Below are 20,025 nucleotides of genomic sequence, written 5' to 3' on the forward strand. Positions count from 1 at the left end.
TGAAGAAGGGTCTAGGCCCGAAACGTCAGCCTTCCTGCTCCAATGATGCTGCTTGGCCTGCTGTGTTCATCCAGCTCTGCACCTTGTTGTCCCAAGATCTTCCTTTTGATTCTTTTGGGAACCAATGTTAAAACTGTATTTGGGTTCTGTAGGCTGTCCTTTAACAATAACAAACAATAAAATATTATACCCAGTAGGTTGAAATACTTTACAATGCTGGAGTCCTATGTTGTTGAATGAACTAACTTTTACAATTAAAAGCCTTCCCTTTCCTGCATCCAAACTACTCTCGAGTTACTCTACATGTGAAATGCATGGGCAAAAATGTCAGTCATTTTACAAAGAAAAAAATTATTCTAACAGTTCCAGTTTAGCAGCTCTGCAACTTTGGAACCTGCATTGTCACAATCCCAGAGCATCAGATCAAAGTTGGATCTTGAATGGAAACACTTATTTAAAGTCAGAGAACAGGAGGTTCAGTGAAATAGTAGGTCAGGCATTTGGAGATGCTGCAAGTCAGCAGGTCAGGCAGAAACGTTGTAAGTCACAGAATTGACAAGGCCACTTCAAAATGGCAGCAGTTGGGTTATGTGGAAAATGGCATTAAAATGAATCTGACATCATTAAGCAAGATCACAGGCTGCATCGTCCTATTGGCATCAAAGCTAAACAATATTTAAAAAGAACCTACTCCAGATCAGTAAGTTTCCAGTCCCAGAGAAGGGAGGCATTGATGGATTTTTAAAAGTAATGGTTAGGTAATTTGTTTTGAATTTTTTGATGCAGTAACAGAGGTTGATGAGAGCAATATGTTTAATATAGTGTGCATTAAATTTTAAAAGGCATTTGATAAAGTGCCATATAACGGGCTTCTCACAAAAGTTGAAGCTCCTTGAAGAAAGTGGACAGTGGCAGCATGAATACAGAGGAGGTTGAGTGACGGGAAATGTAGAGTAGTGGTGAGTGGTCATTTTTCAGACTGGAGGAAAGTATATTTAGGGGATTCCCTAAGCGCCAGTATTGAAAACCATTGCTTTTCTTGAGCCAAATTATTTACCTAGACTTGGGTGTGTAGGTCACAGTTTTAATTTATCATGATACAAAACTTGGATAAATTGTGAATGCTAAGCTGGTTTGCAATATACTTCAAAATAATATCGATAATTAGAATGGGTGGACATGTAGAAGATGAAATTGATTATATAGAAGTATGAGGTGATACATTTTGGGATGTTGCACAAGAAGAGGCAATATAAGTAAGGAATACAATTCTAAAAGATTCATCTTTTTATTTGCCTGAATCAGTCCCTTAATTTAGTATATTCATTGAAATATTTGAGGTGTCAGGAACTATATAAATGCAAATTGTTACCCAAAAGAATGAAGGCTTTAATGTTGTGCCTACTTTTATTTTTATGTTGTGGAGCATATCAATGAATAATGTGACAGTAAACAATGCAAAATGAAGTGCACAGAGTAAGATAAGCCAGTTAGCATTTAATGAGGCAGACTGTGATTAATTGAACTGAGATAAATTTTCATGTACCCCAATGCCTGTGGTTTTTGAACCCAACGATTCTTCCTTTTATACTCGTCTTTTAATGTTAAGCAATATTTTCTTTGCATTGTAACAAATTATGGTTAATATATACATTTAATAACTATTTCAAAAGAGCGTTTGAAGCATCCAAAAATAAGAGTACACAGTTTTTGTTGGTTTTGGATTTCCTAAAGGAGGAAATAAGTTTCCATGTACCTATAAAGGGAAAGGGATTCAATAGGGTAAATTCCTCAGTTGGATCATTTCTCGGCCTTTTCAACTTGAGCAAATACAAGCAATATTTATGCATTTATTCCTTTTTAAGATTGGTATCATTCTGATGAATCTGCAATGTAACCTTACCGAAGGCCAAAGTTAATCTACCTGAGGGAAGAAAAGTACCTGAGATTCAGTTTCTTTTGTTGTAAAATTTAACCCCTAATTACTGTAGCATTATGTCATGTAATATTACATGAACTTTAATGTCAGAAAGCCCTAACAGCAACCTTGTTATTTGACCTACACAGTTAATATATTTAGAAGCTATATTGATCAAAATGGACTTGGGTTAATGCTACCATGCCATTTTTTAAAAATATATAACTCATTTCAGACATTAAAGTAAAAGAACTAGACAAGCGTTCTTCAGGCCAGGCTTTTGAGATCATTCTGAGCCCCACAGCTGAAACAATTCCAGAATTTCCTCTTTCTCCCAAGAAAGATCGGTCACTTGAAGATCTTCAAAAAAAAATGGAAGCAGCAGAGAACAGACGAAAGGTACTTAAAAGGAATATGAGCATAGTATGAACTACATGGTACTTCAAAGTGTATCAGATAAAAGGCCCTTTGACCAGCTAACACGTGCTGCCTAAAATGATAGGTGTGTTCCTTCTGGATTGTCAGTACTGAGCAATGGTTACTTCCTTTAGATACTGAGCGATGCTCCCATGCTTTGCCATTCTGATTTTGAATGCCGAAAATTAAAACTGGAGAAATACAATATATTGTTTACAACATTTCTTGAGAGCAATAACAATCATCATGTATAATGAAGGTCAAATGGAGAATAAACCTATCTTACCCCAACCTTGTGGAGCAATCTAGTGTTTAGAGATAGTAGGATCTAGTGTTTATCTTGGTTTTGCAGTTGCATCATCCTTGAAAAGTACTGAGCAGGAGATTGCTGCGATTTTGAGGCTGCAGGAACTGAACCAATATTTCCTAAAATGATTGTGTACAGCTTTTGTAATTACTAAATGAGAATTTGTCTTTTTGGTTTGGGCTGGCTAGAATTAAACAAATTTGAGAATTTTTAAAAAAAATGTCTTGTCTTGCAGCACTGTGTGGAAGGGGTGTGAGGCTGTTTCTTAACATTTAACAACTGGGCCAGTGTATAATGTGCTCAGATTCTCATTTCATGTAATTTTAAGTAAAAAATGTTAAAATACTGAAAATCTGTTACAATCCGTATTAGAAAGGCATGGTATTAAAATGAAGAAGCCATGTAATTATTTTTGAGATCCTTTTTGACGTTTGAAGAATTCGGCCCAAAACGTTAACCTAACTTTTTCCTGACTTGTATATTTCCTACAATTCTGACCTTTATTAATATTACATTTGGAGGTGGAACAATAGTGTAATGGAACAATTATTAGTTGCCTTGGCAAAATCTTTTTCTGCCAAAAGACTTCCACAGACAACTATCTTTTTTTCAAATGGTTTTTGTTAAGGTTCAAACTATATTTTTCTTTGCAAAAATATTTGGTACCAGAATGTGACTTGCATATCTGAATATATCAAACTAGCCTTGTGGTATTGATGTTCAGTTGAACAATTATTCTCTGTTCTTTCCCTAGTCACATGAAGCAGAAGTTCTGAAACAGTTGGCTGAGAAACAAGAGCATGTAAAGGAAGTGCTTCAGAGAGCTATTGAAGAAAATACCAAATTCAGCAAAATGGCAGAAGAAAGACTGATCTCCAAGATGGAACTTATTAAGGAGAACCGTGAGGCCCAATTAGCTGCTAAGCTCGAGCGTCTACGTGAAAAGGCAAATTAACTTTAACACCCTTTACGTAGTCGAGGTGAAATCCAAAATGACTTTCTTCCCTGGGATAACACTAGAACTTTTACTATTCAATTTTGTTACTCTTACTCCTCTTTAGGACAGACTGGGGAAAGGCATAGTCCCATAGGTGCCAGAATTCCTCCAAGTTAGATATCTAACTTGCTAGTTTTCAAAAGTCTAGACCAGGATTGGCAAATCTTTTTTGCATGGAGTTGCCACATTGTTTTTCTTCTTCTCATGCGTTGCAGGTGGGAAGGCTGAAGGACAAATTTCAGAAAGATGAGGTTTGTCACAACAGTAAATGAATTTCAGAAAAGCATTCCAAATCAATAAATCAATAATTTTATAAATGATAATTAATTTTAAAAATGACTATTAAACTATCTCAAGTAACAGAATTGACTAATAAAACCTCTCTTGCCTTTCAATTAAGTAGCAGAGCTACGGAAAGATAGAATAGGTCCCAAGTCCTGATTGCCAGTGGCCAGGTGGGGACAAGGATCAAGCTAAGCGGTTGCGTTTAACTAACACAAACGTGTTTGTCTCTGGTGATGCACACACACTCTGAGCTGAGCTAGGCAGAGTTCATATGAAAATGAGAGCCAGCAGTTGATCGCCTTTCAGCACTCTTTTCCCAGCTCTCTATTCTGACACGTTTTTGGAGATGGAAGAAAAGGAGGGCAGGTCTAAATGTGTCTCCAGCTCACTATCGGTCTTAGGCGTCACACGCTGTCCCTTTCCCACTCGCACAGGTTTCTTCTTTCCCTGTCTCTCACACTCACACACACACACCCTTACTCATGCTTTCTCCCACATCATCTCAAATACCCTCTCTGCCCTTGTCCAGTCAGCCCCACTCCCTCCCCCACATAATTGGAGGCCCACTCTGCCATTTTGTAGGCCTTCAGGATTCAGGTGCTGCATTGAAAGAAGAGAATCTTGTCTTCTCCATACCTGGCTCCTCAACATGGACCCTGTTTCCCTCAAACCGCCTGACAACTTGAAACCAATTTGCCCAACACTGGAAGGTCTGAGCCAATTTCACCACCTATACCAGCATGCATGCTTGCTATCTTTCTGCCCAGCAGACCTGCCTTTGCCGCTGCTGGTGTGTAGGTCTCTGGCTTAATTATGCTTCTCGCGTTCATATATTTTGCGGCTCTTTCAATCAGAGACTGTGTTTTCCCAGTGTAACCAGAGAAAGGGCCTCTGATTGAAAGTACACTTCCTTATAGAGCATTCTGTATTCACTTTCTGTGTTTAGAAGTTTGGTGGTGGATCTACTGGACAAGACTGGTCTTGACAGTGAGGGCTAACAGCTTACTGAACTCTGATGGGTTAATGAAGCTAAATGTGTTTCTGTCCATAACTGCCATTTTCAGTGCATTGCATCCATGGCAACAGAAGCATTGTGCATATGTTGAACCTTGTGGTCAGAGCCAATGCCATGTGGTTCATTTACCTATTGAGTTATTGAGGGAACCTGTTGGAAAATGCCAATGTAAGTCGACAAGGTAAGTCTTACCCGAGTGCTCTTACTTACAGATCTGTAGTTTATCAACCAAAGTAGATAATGATGATTCTGGAGATCTTGAAACTGTATTCAGAATATCAAAACACTTTCTGAAGAAGTAAAATGTTGCAGTAAAGTTCTGAACAGATTTTCTGTAATACAATAGACAGTGTTGCTCAGCATACTGGAGGAAAGATATTAGGTTTGAGAAGGTGTAACATGGGGCAACTAAGGTGATACAGAATTCAGAAACTTGAGAAAAGTTGTCATTTACTCTTGGGATAACCGGATTGTAAATTGATCCTATTACTTACATTGCAGATTTCAGAAGCTGGGGCATGTTTTATTTTTCAGTAAACATGGAGTTCAAACAGAACTATTTTTCACAAAGTAAGATCTTTCTTTCAGAAAGATGAAGGGCACTGGAACAAATCAATCAAAGGAAAATGCAGCCAAGTATCACTCTCTGAGTAACAAATATGTGGAAAGGCCCGTTTTATTTGGAGTTTGAAGAGTCATGGGTGATTTTAAATGAAATGTGAGATCCTGAGGGGATTTGACTGGGTGGATGTTGAAAGGATGTTTCCTCTTGTGGGAGAATCGAACCAGGAGTCAATTTCAAAATAAGGCGCTGCTCATTTAAGACAGCAATGAGGAAACTTTTTTTTTCCTTCAGAGGCTTATGAGATTTGATATTTCTTTCCTCAAAAGGTAGTGGATCTTTAAATAAGGGAGAGGCAGATAGATTCTTGATGACCAAGGAGATGAAAGATTATCAGGGATATGTAGGAATGTAGAGTTGAGGTTAAACTCAGATTGGCCATGTGCTTAATGTGGAGCAGGCATGAAGGGCTGAGTGGTCTACTCTTGTTCCTCATTTGTGTGCTAATGTGTAGATTTTGGCCTACTTCTCAACCAGAAACAAAATAAAAACCTATTGGGTGATTAGAAATGTATTTAAATTGTTTTAACCTATCTACCAACAATAATAAAGCTGAGTAATGTAGGGTTACATCTGCTCATGCCCATCAAAATGATGATTTTTGGAAATTTTATGTTGAATGGACAGGAAGTTTGTTATTGAAAGGATAAATGGTCCCTATTCATGCTGACTGCAGATAGTTCATTTCTACAAAAAGGCTGATGTTGGTATATTGATGAGCTTGTAATGTCAGCTGTCAGTTTTTAAGCTTGGTTGCAAGTTGCTGGAGGAAATTTTAGTCGCTCAGTTGATGTGCTTTAGAAATATAAACAAGATAATTGCTGCATTCAAACTTAATAACTTCCAACATCACAATCTAACTGAAGCACTCGAGAACCAGAAATACCATTTTTGAGCTTAGCTCAATCTTCTTGTGTATCTCATGTCGAACATTGTTTCCTTCCACTGTTTCTGAACTTTGGCCTTGCTAGTTCCCCCTATGCATGTTATTCGATTGTCATTGTGTTGATAAACTTAGATACATTCTTTGTTAATTTGAGAGTACACATTTAGCCAAACTTTTCAGCAATGCACTGCTACAAATTGCCAAATACAAATCACTAGCTTATTAACAATGCAAATACGAGCCAACTTTTTTTTGATGGGCAGTCATTTTTCGAAAGTGAGCATATATATTGTCTTGAGTATTGGCAGGTTTGAGAAAAACCCTACAGTCATTTCATCATGTTGCTTTGGAACAAAATGCTTGAAATAGAAGGGATTCAAATTGATTTCCTTTTGAGTATCAGTTCCATTTCTGTTAGCTCCCAAGCCCAAATAGGAAAGTGCCTGGTTTTTTCATGGCTAGTTTGGGAAACTTAGATGAAGAAACATTGTAGTGTTCACCACTGGACTTCACCACTGAAGTCTCAAATATTTGTCATTATAACTGCCTCTTTAGTTAATTCTTTTTCCCTTTTAACTTGAAGGCAGTTTGTACTCTTTCCATTTTTCTTCCTGATGACATCAGCCTTTTTCAATATTTATCTTTAGTTGATGCTGTCAGCAACAGCACTGATCAATGTGTTAATGATGACATTCCTATGAATTTGTATTTTAAATAATTTGAAGAGCCTTTAAGTCAGACGTAATTATCAGTATGTTGCATATTGAAACTTGTTGGCTGTCAATGGGTAAAGAAAATTAAATATTAAAATCTTCTGGGTAGCTTTTAATGTTTCCTGTGTTGAAGAGTATGTCTGCACTGAAAGCCCTCCCTCAATTATCCTGCAATAATTAGTTTATGAATGAGAAAAATGCTTCATTCAGCACATTAACCACACAGACCACTTGACAATTGGCTACTTTTCATAAGTATTCTTATTTATGTAAACAAATGTTGGGTGGTTAATTGACTTTAATGTGATTATGCAGCACCAGTTCAAAACTAGTTTTAATATATTTACACATGATTGTTTAGAAACTATTCTTTGCTGCGTCAGTACATGTGTTAAATAATGATCTAATTTTCTTTTGTATAATTTAGGACAAACACCTGGAGGAAGTGAGAAAGAATAGAGAAAGCAAAGAAAGTGAAGAAGTTATTTAATCTTTTTTGAAAGTGAGGGTTTTCAAAAGTACTGGTTTTAAAGAAAATTAAACTCAATGTGTTGAACAAAATTCTCTTAGAATGCTTTAAGCACCTGTAACCAGAAATTACACATTTTGAATTGAGTAATTGGGATGGGGAGGGTGAGGGAAGGGTGAAGAAAGGAAAAATTGTAGTATTAAGTTCTACCTTTGCTAGTCATTTCAAATATTACAGCTGTTTGTATTTTTTTGTATTGCTGGTATGAAATGGAGTCTAAAACGGAAAGAAATTTGGCAGTTTTCACCTTGTTGCTCCAGTAATAGCTGTATGTATTAGAAGTTCAAATTTTAGTCCCACTGTGTAAGTTGTCCAAGCATGCCTAAACTTTATCTTTCAATAAAACTACATTAATTGCTGTCAGTGTCTAAGCACTTATTTTAATCCGGTGAGGTGCTGATGCATAATTCTAATATGGAGATGGTAAAAAGTTAGCATGCAGCATTCCACCTAGTTCACATTTAAGTCTGTTTAACCATGAGAATGCCCCCTTCTGGGAATGTAAGCTTGTATGATGCAATTATTGTTTTTTTGTACTGTCACCATTCTGTTCTGAAGAGTTGGGATGAAGTAGAAATGTTGGCTCAGGTCAATGAAGAAATTTTTTATTTAAAAACAAACCGAGGCAGGAGCAGACTGTGGTTTCATATGATTCAACAGCTTGAATAACTTTAACATCTGAACCCCAAGCTCAGCTCCTGAGTCCAAATCTGTGTAGATCAGATTGTGCTGCCTTCAACCCAACAGCCAGTCCTCACAAGGAATTTTAACTGACTTTGTGTTTGATTTCCCTGCCCTCAACTGGAAAGACTTCACAGATCTTTAAGTTGGGGTCATGACCAGGCAGTGGAAATCCCACCCCATTTTCAACAAGTCCATTTTTTATCATTAATAAAGAGTGAAACACAAATTACGAATGGCCAGTTCAAACAGTGCTGAGTTCAAACAGACGCCAGTCAGTCAGCATGCACCTAACAGGTCCATCTTGCTACTTGCTTCTCTTGGTCTCAATCTGGGCCAGCAGTCTCCAATATCCTAGGCTATGTTCCATGCGTAGGGTTGGCTGCATACTCCATCCACAGAGGTTGGCATCAGACACGCAGCAGCCTCATCATGGAACATCTCCAGTCAGAATACATTTAGCCACTTTAATGGTGCACTTTGAAATACACTGACCCTTTTCATTGCAATGCTGCTGCCAGGCTGCTTTGCGTACAGTGACAGGCACTTAGTCTATTTGAGCAGGGTCTAATTCAGGAGCTTTTTGCTTGCTTTCTTAGCACTTGGGCTTGTTTGGATACCTGCATTTCTGCCTCATTCCAAACTTATAGGCTCACAACAGTTCTGACTTTTAATTCAGCACTTGAAGCCCAACCATGGTGGGTCCAGGATGAATTGGTCTGAAGGGTATAAGTGGCCATAGGGGTTAGGAGGCATGAGTTGGCATGGAGTGGATAAGGAGTCATGTGGGATTAGAGGGTGTCGGAGCTAGAGGGCCTAAAATTTAATAACACATAATTGTGGCAAAGTCACTGAGGCAGACCTTCTAACCAGCTGTCATTGTTGCTTACCTGAACTGTGGCTGTTACGCTTTGATTCTGTTCTTTTGGGATTGGCAGGCCCAATTCCATGCCTCGCTTGCCTTTCCATTTTCTCACCCTGTCCACCATAGCAACTGTCACAGCATTCTGGGCCTTTGGTTAGTCTGAGTCAGGACCAATGGAAACCTGAGTCAAGAGGTTTCCTGACTTGCTACCTGCCTTGGTTGTAAAAGTGTGACCCAAAGTATTGACCGGGCAGCTTTCGTTGATCAGGGTAAACCTAGTTTGAGTTCTTGTGATAACAATTAAGGAACAAAAGTTGCACATGCTGGTAATCTGAAAGAAAATGTTGGAAATACTGGGCAGACAAGACAGCATGTACGAAGAGATTTGAAAAGCTGAAGTTTTGAGTATGGACTTCTCATGACTGGAGGTGTTGAACAGTTGGGCCCCCTTGTGCAGTGGTAGTGTCCTTATAGCTGGACCAGGTGGTGAGGTTTCAAGTCCCACCTCCAGAGGTGTGTAATAATATCTCTGAACAGATTGATTTATAAAAATAGGTTAAATTTAAAAAGTGTTGAACCGTTATGGTCAAACAGAAAAATAACAGGCACTGTGAGTAGAATTGTGGTAGTTAAGGGAAGAAACATTGAAATAATTGAGAAAAGTGTAAATAGCCAAGGAGGTAAGAGTCCTGGGAAAATACAATGAAACTTTAAAATTAATTGTAGAAACATCCCTGTAAATTGGGTACATCTGAGGTCATCTTAGATAAGTATTTACAGGGTGCTTTGCAAAAAAAAAAATGAACTGAGATAAGCTTCAGTTTGAACAGTTTAGAAGGACAGATGCTCGAGTATTTTTACTGTCTTCCTGATTGTAGTAATACCAGTTTGCCTCTTTTTGAGCTTTAAAAAATGCTTGGCACCTGAAAAGGTTTACTTTCCTGTTCTGTCTACAGATACTTACTAACCCCTTGCCGTAACATCTCTAGTTGCAAGAAAATGAAGTGTAGAATGTAAAAGTTTTCACTTACCTACAATACTCTTTGGCAATTTTAGGTATTTTTAATCAACCTGTCAGGAATGTTATCACACATCCCTGAACCAGGTAAGACTTGAACCCAAGCCTCCTGGCTCAGAGACACAACTACTTTCCCTCTTGGGAATATTTTATTGTAACCTTTTCTGTTCCTTTGCCTTCTGCCTCATGCCTTGCCCCAACTCTCAACATAATGTATTGCCCAAGGAAAAATTTTAAACCTAACACTGGATTCCTGGCTTGCAGGTTAGTAATGTTTTCACCCACTGCATTATTCTCCAATTTTGTCCAGGCTGTTTTAATTCCCAGTAAATACTATGTACTCCATCACTTGGATTTTATGTTTGGCAGTGAGGCAATAATGCTGCTGACCTCTATGAAAGAAACTCTACTGGTTAAAATTGTTATCCTTGTGCAGATTTCACCCTTTCCTTACAATGGTTTAAATTTGTTTCCAAGCTAGAAGAGCTAAGGATCTGTGATATCAGCAAGGAAGGTAAGTAGCCAAAAGTATTAAAATATTCTTACAGCAAACTGGAGAGTTAAATATGCTGAACCCTTTCAATTTTCATTTTTCTGATCGAATAAATGATTTGAGTACTTAAAGCATTTTATGATGTGTTTTAACTTGAATTTTAAAAGCAAATATTATTTTAAATGCACTTACTTTATCGTGAAAAAGTTTCTTACATTCCACAAATACAACATAATCTTTTCAGGACCAGTGAAGGGTTTAGCAACAACGATCAAGTTTTAAAAACCTGGCCACACCTCATTCAACAATGATTTCTCTTCCTAGCACAAATCCTACAGGCAGACTAACGGCATAAAAGTGGAGGATTTTGTCACTTTACTGATCGCTTTGGAATTGTATCCAAACAGGCCCTCAACACCCTCTGGAGAAGTATGGATACAGTAGAGCTATTAGCCAACTTGGAAGTTAAGTTGCTGTTAATGTACTGACTTCTAAAATTCCTGTCAGTTTCAGTGAAGTAATCATGACCAATGCTTACCATTAATGCTCATCATTATGACTGCTAACTGGATCATTCTGTGTTAAGGAATTGCACTTTATTTGCTTTAGTTTGATCGGAAGTCTTCTTTTCCAATCAGCTCTTCCATGAATTAGCTTCCAATGACTAGGTTTCTATTATCCAGTAAGCTAACTCGGATCTTGTTTAACTTCTCTCCTCGCTGACCACTTATTGTGTGCTTTGTTATGATCCCAACTGATGTTATTACTGGTCAAGTCAGATCCCAGACTGAAATCTTACGCTTGATAGATCATATTTTGTTTTTATTTAATGAAGTGGTCTTTCACTAACACATGAGCACACAATGCTGCAGATTTGCTTTCAACAATAAAATAGAAATTTACAAAAGAAAGGATAACAAAATAGAATTATCAAGCTATTTATGTATAACGCAATTTAAAAGATTTTGAAACAGGGCAAAATGCAATCCCATTCTACATTTCCCAGCACTCAAGCACCAGTGAGAATTCCTTTTTCTTTCACAGCTATAAGTTTAACTTGACTGGAAATGGAAAGAAACAGTTTCGAGAGTTGGATAGCTGCTTTCTTGAGAGTTTATTAGATGCTTCCTCGATTATTTATGCAACAGAGCTTAGACTTTTTCAGCTTTGAATAACTCCTTTGAGGGTTCTAACAAAACACTTTTGGTCCAGAGATTTCAACTAAAAGCCTGATGCTGAGGTGATCTAGTCCCTAAATTTTCTGAACTCACTCCTTTTCTTGAGGAGAAACTTTCGTATGTCCAATTTCAACCAGGACTTCTGTAAACTACAAACAACAGATATACAAGCTATAGGTTAATATCCTAAGCAAAATTAATTCCTGAGGGTTCTGCAGAAGGGTCACTGGACCTGAAATGTTAACTTGATTTCTCTCCACAGATGCTGTCAGACCTGCTGAGCTTTTCCATTATTGTTTCTGATTTCCAGCATCCACAGTTCTTCCAGTTTTTATTTAATATTAATTCCTGATTCACTTTACTGGAAGTAAGCTAAGGCTCTTCCACATTTACTGTGTCTTCTTGTAAAAATCTCATAATGTAAACAAATTCTAATTATCACCCAGGGACTCCCTCTCTCCCATACTGGTTTAATAAAAATCACAGCTTCAGAAATACTGTTAAGTTAATCATTAAAGCACCTCATACCCACAGAATAAAACTCATATGCCACTAGTCAAAATCCAAGTTCTAAGATAAATGATATTAAAATATGTAGTGTCAATGTTGAATAAATTATTGTAGTTAAAATGCTTATTTTTTTAATCCTGCAGGCTGAATTTTCCTAGCCTCAAACAACACAATGCCGAGTCAGTTTTGAAAATATGACAAAACTGGAAAAATGAGAATCTCAAGGTCAGGGAAAGAATAAGTCTGATTTTTCATCCAAAGATTGAACAGTGAGAACAGAATCTCCCTAGTTAGCAGCAAGAGGCCGTTCACCTCATTTACATGAAATTTTCTATTCTCCCACAGGTGAAGGGAAACTAGACAGCAATAATTCTCAACGTGAAAGTTAGAATGGGTATTATAGCTCCATTTCTTAATTTTGCACAGTATTCCCCAAATTCTCAGGTCATACTCCCTCAGCAGGGACTGCCTGAACACTCCCTGTCCAAGGAGATTGACATCCGGCAGGCATCAGTCTCACCACATCATCGTTCTGACTAAATAGAATACAATTCTCCAATTTTGCAGGTTAGGCAACGTTCATTGTAATGATGTTGAAAGGCTACTTTGCATGCTGACACAAGCGCCAATCTCGTGCAACAGAACAGGGTGAACCGTAAAGCTCTTCACTTGCTTTCTTAGCTCAATCACTTTGTGCCTACTTGGGTGCTCACAGCAGCTTGCCCTGCCTTGCTTGGCCTTTCGTGCTTTGCAGCTTCGTTCAGAACTTGAAGGCTTGCAGTACTTCTCTGTGGCCTTACCATTTAGTGTAGACAGAAACCAGGCAGCTTGTCATGGTTGTCAGCAGTGATCAGTCAATGAGTCAAACAGTCTCACGTCACTGCATGTCACCTTGCTACATCAATGTCACTCCTACATCATGTAAACAACAAGACATAGAAGCAGAAGGTTTCGCATGGTGGCTGTGGTTAGCACTGCTGCCTCATAACACTAGGGACCTGGGTTCGATTCCAGCCTCTGTCTGTGTGGAGTTTGTACATTCTCCCACGGTCCAAAGATGTATAGGTTAGGTGGATTGGCCATGGGAAATATAGGGATATTGGGGGGAGGAGGTGGGATGCCCTTCACAGGGTTGGCATGGACTCAATGGGCTAAATGGCCTGCTTCCAAACTGGAGAGATTCTAAAGTAAGCCATTCCATCCATTGAGTCAGCTCCATCATTCAATGAGATCATGGCTCTAATGACAATCCTCACTTCCACTTTTCTGCCAAAACACCATAATCTTTGATTCCCTTACTTATTAAAATTCTGTTTATCTCAGCCTTGAACGTACTTAGCAACCCAGCATTGACAGCCCTATGTGGTATAAAATTCCACAGATTCACTACCCTCAGAAGAAAATTCTCATCTCTGCGTCAAGTGGGGGACCCCACTTATACCTTCTGGATCTAAACAACCTCTCCACGTCTATCTTGTCAAGGTTCCTAATAGTCAGGTGTGGTCTGTACAGTTTTAGCAAAACTTACCCATTTGTATATCACAATCATTCTCTTTGAAATAAAGTTATCACTATAAAGTCATTTATTTTCCCTTACCAATTGCTGTAAACAGGACTTCCAACAAGTAAGTGAGAGACTTTAAAATTTGTGAACCAGTCGCTCTGTGTCTTCTGCGAGAAACTGAAAAGTACCTGAAGAAGAGAGTTTGATAAACAACAAGTCCTGTTGAGCCAAACTATCATCTCAGCAAATGCTGAGAACTGTCACCATTTGAACTGCCTTTTTGGTGTTTTCCTCAACCCATAACACTAATTCATTTTTGTCTGTCTGTATGTGGTGCAAGGGGATTTTAATAATGATTAGAATTTTAACTGGTAGAGCTATATGTCGACCGTTCATAGTTGTTTAGCTGTAGCTAACATCTATTTATTTGTAATTAATAGTAATTCTAGTTAAGTACAGAAACCTGTGTTTACTGTTCACATGGGTCTAAAAGAAAAGTAAACTGGGGGGTTTCGCAAGTCTTTCCCTTTGAGATGATACCAGGAAAGGCAAGGCTTGATTTGTAGTGTGCTCATTGAAGCATGAGAATTCACTGAGCACTGTGGGGGGACAAAAACAGAAGTTGCTGGACAAGCGCAGCAAGTCTAGCAACATCGGTGAAGAGAAATCAGAGTTAACATTTTGGTCCGGTGACCGTTCCTCAAAACTCCTGTTTTTATTTCTGATTTACAGCATCTGCAGTTATTCGGTTTTTACTGCGTGCGTGTGTGTGTGCGTGGGTGGGTGGGTGAAGGGGTCGGGGGAGGGTGCCCAATACTAAACCCACAAATATTTCAAGGCTGTTATCGATGCAATTTCTGCCAGATCACTTCGCTTCATCTTATTTCCCCCTGATAAGACCCGTGCAGCAGACCAGGCAGGAGACTTTTCTAACATAGCGGATTTTCCCCAGGCACAGGGTGCTATAGACTGTACATGCATCACATTGAGATGGCCATATCATAACACAGCTGTCTTCATCAATAAAAAAAACTTCCCTTTGATCAAATGTACAAGTCAGATGATAGCATCAGTACCACATCTTAGAAATCTGCACCAGGTACACTGGAAGCTACCATGGTATTTATAAGTATGAGAACTCCCATTTTCCTGCTTCATATCAAACATCAAATTACTAAGAACATAAGAACTAGGAGCAGGAGTAGGCCATCCGGCCCCTCGAGCTTGCCCCGCCATTCAATAAGATCATGGAGCTGATTCTCAAAGATCAGCTGCTTACCCGCCCGCACACCATAACCCTTAATTCCTTTACTGTTCAAAAATGTATCTAGCCTTGCCTTAAAAACATTCAGCGAGGTAGCTTCAACCGCTTCACTGGGGAGGGAATTCCACAGATTCACAACCCTTTGGGTGAAGAAGTTCCTCCTGACCTCAGTCCAGGTCATTAAACATTACAAGAATGTTTACAGGGAGCTAAGGTTGTTGACTCCATAAAGTAACCTTCTTCCACCAACCACCTCCCCTCCCCCACCCCGATCCCCCAGCTAAAGCTGAGCATAAATGCAGTGCATCTCATTTTTCCACCAGGGCATTGGTGAAGTAGAGGATAGGCCTCTTGAGGATGAGGTTCTGATGCTTAGATTTGTCTGGCATGCTCTGTAATATACTCAGTACAGAGCAATATTCTGTATATCGATATAATCCTAGCACTCTGCACAACAGGACCAGGCAAAGACAAGATGTGATGAACCTGGAGAATTGGGACAGCAGCAGCAGCAGTAGTGAGAAGCAAATGAGAACATTGAGCAGGAGGAGCACCACTTGTGACATGAAACAGTGCTCCAGTATCAGACACAACAAATCAAACAGGGCCAAATTAACACCCAATTCCAAAATATAAGCTGGATGCAATGATCCATCATTGATTGTAAACTTGATCCTCCTCAACGACAAGTGCTCCGTTTGTTTCAAGAAGGAAATGCAACTTTTCTTTGTTTACTTTTTCTTGGCTTTTGCTGCCCTTCAACGGAAATTAACTTTTTACCCTATTGAAGGTTTTGCAGCATGTAATTCTCCCACATGAACAATGAGAAGATGTTACCTACAGCAACATTAGAGAAAGAGTAGCACTCTCTTAGACGGGTTCAAACATGGTATAGAATGGGTAGCCCGTGTAACTTCAATCAGACAGGTGTTGATGTAAAGTAGCAATATATTTTTAAATGTGAGCTTCTACTTGTAGTGACATGTCACCCATTTGCCCTTTTTGTTTGCTTCTCACTACATGTACTGTGAAGAGCTATTTATGGCTGGTAGCATTTTACCTGGTGCATTGCTTGGCATTAAATATGGAATGGCACTTTGTTGACTTTTGGTAAAACTCAGCCCTGTACCTCGGGAAAGATATTAACGCTAGAGATTGTGTGAATGGAAATTCATAAACACGACCGCTTCAATTATGAGGCTCGACTAGAAAAGTACCATGCATCTTTCGATTGGAACAAGATTTAAGAGGTTGTGAGATAGCAATCAAAATGGAGGATCCAATAGGAAAACTATTTCAAAAATAGAAATTGCTGTAAAAGTTCAGAGGATCTGGCTTTATCTGTGGAGAGAAAGAAGAATTAATGTTTCAAGTTCAGGATCCTTCTTCAGAACTTTGGTCTTTGGTTTTTTGTTGAGAAAAGTTTTTCCCACTGATTGATAACAGGAGGGCATACATTTAAGACTAGGAGATTTTTTTTAAAAAAGCATAGTAGCTTGGACTTGTAAAATTCTGCCAGAATCCATGTTGACAGCAGTTTTTTTTTCCAAAGAGCAAGCACAATGTGTCTCGATTTTATTTGAATGCCACATTCCAGTATCCCAAAGGTCACTGTGGCCATCTGTAGCATTCTTATTGCTGTTCCAGGTATCTCTATGCAAGCTAGCCATCAAATTTGTTATTGCATTCCATAGTGAATTTCCCAACCATTTTGACTGGAACCCATTTTTAGCGGCACAGTTTACAATGGATCTTTAACACCAAATCTGTGCAGGAGAGTTTCTATACAGGCGCCTTCAATGATTAATCTGAATTTCTCAAGATTTATTGACAATGACTGTTGGCAAAAAAAGACATTTGTTTACTGAAAATGTGCTCCTGTTGCTAAGACACAGTTGGCTTGACTTGTACAAGAAAATCACAGTGCAATAGAGTCCTGCTGGTATGAAACACTCCCATGTCAAGTAAACTGTGGTCATTGGAGGGCAATTAGATAAATGAAAATTTGGCTAAGGTAAAGGAAGATGTGTACCTTTTGTAAAACCTGCCACCTTTTTAAGTGAGGAGGAAGAAAATTAAAAGATAGAAGCAATTGGTTCTATTTCGGGATTCCTTTTGAGATGTAGTTTTGTGCTTGAACAAATGGTGGAGCCATTTCCCTGAAAAATTAAATTTTAAACCATCTAGATCATTTATTTATAGAGTCATAGATTTGTACAGCACAGAAACAGACCATTTGGTCCAACTCATCCACGCCGACCAGATATCCCAATCTGACCTAGTCCCATTTGCCAGCATTTGGCCATGTCCCTCTATTCCCTTCCTATTCGTATACGCATCCAGATGCTTTTTAAATGTTGTACTTGTACCCACCTCCACCACTTCCTCTGGCAACTTGTTCTCTGCACACACCACACTGTACTTGAAAAAGTTACCCCTCAGGTCCTTTTTAAATCCCTTTCACCTTAAACCTATGCCCTGTAGATTTGGACTCCCCCACCCTATCTATGCCCCTCATAAACCTCCATACAATCACTCCTCAGCCTCCAATGCTCCAGGTAAAAAAGCCTCAGCTTATTCAGCCTCTTCCTATAACTCCAACCATCTAGTCCCAGCAACATCCTTGTAAATCATTTCTGCACCCTCTCAAGTTTAACAGCATCCTTCCTGCAGAAAGGTGACCAGAATTGTACAAATTCCAAAAGTGGCCTCGACAATGTCCTGTACAGCTGCAATATGACATCCCAACTCCTTCACTCACTGTTCTGATCAATGAAGGCAAGCATGCCAAACACATTCTTTACCACCCAGTCTACCTGCGACTCCACTTTTGAGGAACTATATACCTGCACCCCAGGTCCCTTTATTCAGCAACACTCACCAGGTCCCTACCACTAACGATACAAGTCCTGCCTAGTTTGCCTCACCAAAATGCAACACCTCACATTGATCTGAATTAAATTCCATCTGCCACTCCTCGGCCCACTGGCCCATCTGATCAAAGTCTTGTTGTACTCAGATAATCTTCACTGTCTACCACACTACTTATTTTGGTGTCACCTGCAAACTTACTACCATTCCCCTTATATTCACATCCAAATCATTTATATAAATGATGAAAAGCAGTGGACCCAGCACTGATCCCTGTGATATACTGCTGGCTACAGGCCTCCAGTTTGAAAAGCACCCCTTTACCACCAGCTTCTGTCTCCTACCTTCAAGCCAATTTTATATCCAATTGGTGAGCTCTCTCTGGATCCCATATGATCTAACCTTGCTAACTGGCTTATCATGCAGAATCTTGTTGAATGCTTTGCTGAAGTCTATGTAGATGATGTCCATTGCTCTGCCTTCATCAGTCCTCTTCAGAAAACTCAGTCAAGTCAGTGAGACGTGATTTCCCATATTGTGGAACTTAATGTTCCAAAAATCTAGGCCTCAATTTTCCAAAGACCAGATTATTGTTTCTGAAACATGGATGGGACTTGCATTCAAGGGATACTGCGGAATTTCCATCATAGCAGAGTCTGAAGGAATTTCCCAGGAAATTAAAGATTTCACTGGGCAATTCTCCTACATCCTGTACCGTCCGAAAGTATCAATTTCAATGGGAGAATCTGGAGGGTTCGTCTGAAGTCAGGTAAATAGTAAATCAAGAAACATTATTAAATACTGAGTATAACCCCTGAGTAACTGTAAAGTGACACCCCCAACTTATTTCACACACAGCAATTACACCTGCCCCTGAACCCTTACACTAGCCCCAGAACTTGATCTGACATACCATCCCTCCTCCTGCCAGATCTGACAACCAACCCCACCCTTTCACCCCTACTCCATCACCCAATCCAACAAACCCAAGCTCCAAACTCAACATCATTCCCAATCCTGCTTCCCCGCCCCATGCACACACAAACACACGTCACCCTTCCAGATCCCAGCTCCACCCGCTGATTCCCCCTGTCTAAACTTGATACCAGCCACTGCTGTCCTGGGATTCAACCCGTCTTCCTTGAAGTTGGATTCGACAGCCCAGCCTCTAGCTTTGATTGCCCATGACCCAACACCATCCCCCAATCTGAACCTGACACCAGCTCTCCATCTTTAACCAGGAGCTCTCCATTCCTTGGGACTTGATCCCCACCCTGCTGCCAGATTGGATCCCTGCCTGCACCCCTCTGCAACCCGACACCATCACCTTTCCACCCGCTCCGAACTACAATAAACCCTCCAACATTTACCCCGCATGCTAGCACCTTACTGACCTGGCACCATACCAGCTGGCCCATCACCACCCAATCCTATCTGATACTTCACCATTCAGGCACCTAACCTCACACTTACCTCATGTAATTTGTGTTTACCCTTTAACAGCAGTTTTGTTAAAGTGGCTATCTGTGATGCTGGACCTTTAAATTACAGAATACTGTAATAGACAGCTATAAATAAAAGGGACATGGTTTGCTTACCCTGACTGCTCTATACTACAAGGGACCTGTTAGAATGGAAGGATGGCTCCATATTTCTGAAGGAGCACTGACTGGAATCTCCTGTCAGAAATGCAGAGCTCTTTTGTTTTGTAGAAAATGGGTGGAGTAGCATTCTGCACGAGCCTGCCACTCCTTGGAAAATCCAGCCCATATAATGTTTATTGAGTCACACCCAGTGTAAGAACCTCCACGTCCTTCGAGAGGATATTATCATCAGAAAGTTTACTTTATACCCTGGATAGAAAATTGATTTATTTTCATTGTGCTTGACTTCCACCAAAATGTGCCAACAACCTGGTTGGCCATAATCTGACAAAGCACGTGTAGCTTCAC

At 39.5% G+C, this 20,025-nt stretch overlaps 1 protein-coding gene across 3 annotated transcripts in view; it reads left to right on the top strand.

The window, feature by feature from the left end:
• LOC109939126 (stathmin-like) overlaps positions 1-8,004 on the top strand; it is a 17,925-nt gene extending 9,921 nt beyond the window's left edge. For all 3 annotated transcript variants that reach the window (XM_048613136.1, XM_048613133.1, XM_048613132.1), the window contains exons 4-6: positions 2,154-2,317; positions 3,397-3,588; positions 7,588-8,004. In XM_048613136.1, the coding sequence (XP_048469093.1) occupies positions 2,154-2,317; positions 3,397-3,588; positions 7,588-7,650 (419 nt within the window). In that variant the 3' untranslated portion in view covers positions 7,651-8,004. The remainder of the gene's footprint in view (positions 1-2,153; positions 2,318-3,396; positions 3,589-7,587) is intronic.
• Positions 8,005-20,025: the final 12,021 nt, after the last annotated feature.

This window comes from Rhincodon typus, chromosome 27 (assembly GCF_021869965.1).
Source record: "Rhincodon typus isolate 14 chromosome 27, sRhiTyp1.1, whole genome shotgun sequence".
NCBI classification, from domain to species: domain Eukaryota; kingdom Metazoa; phylum Chordata; class Chondrichthyes; order Orectolobiformes; family Rhincodontidae; genus Rhincodon; species Rhincodon typus.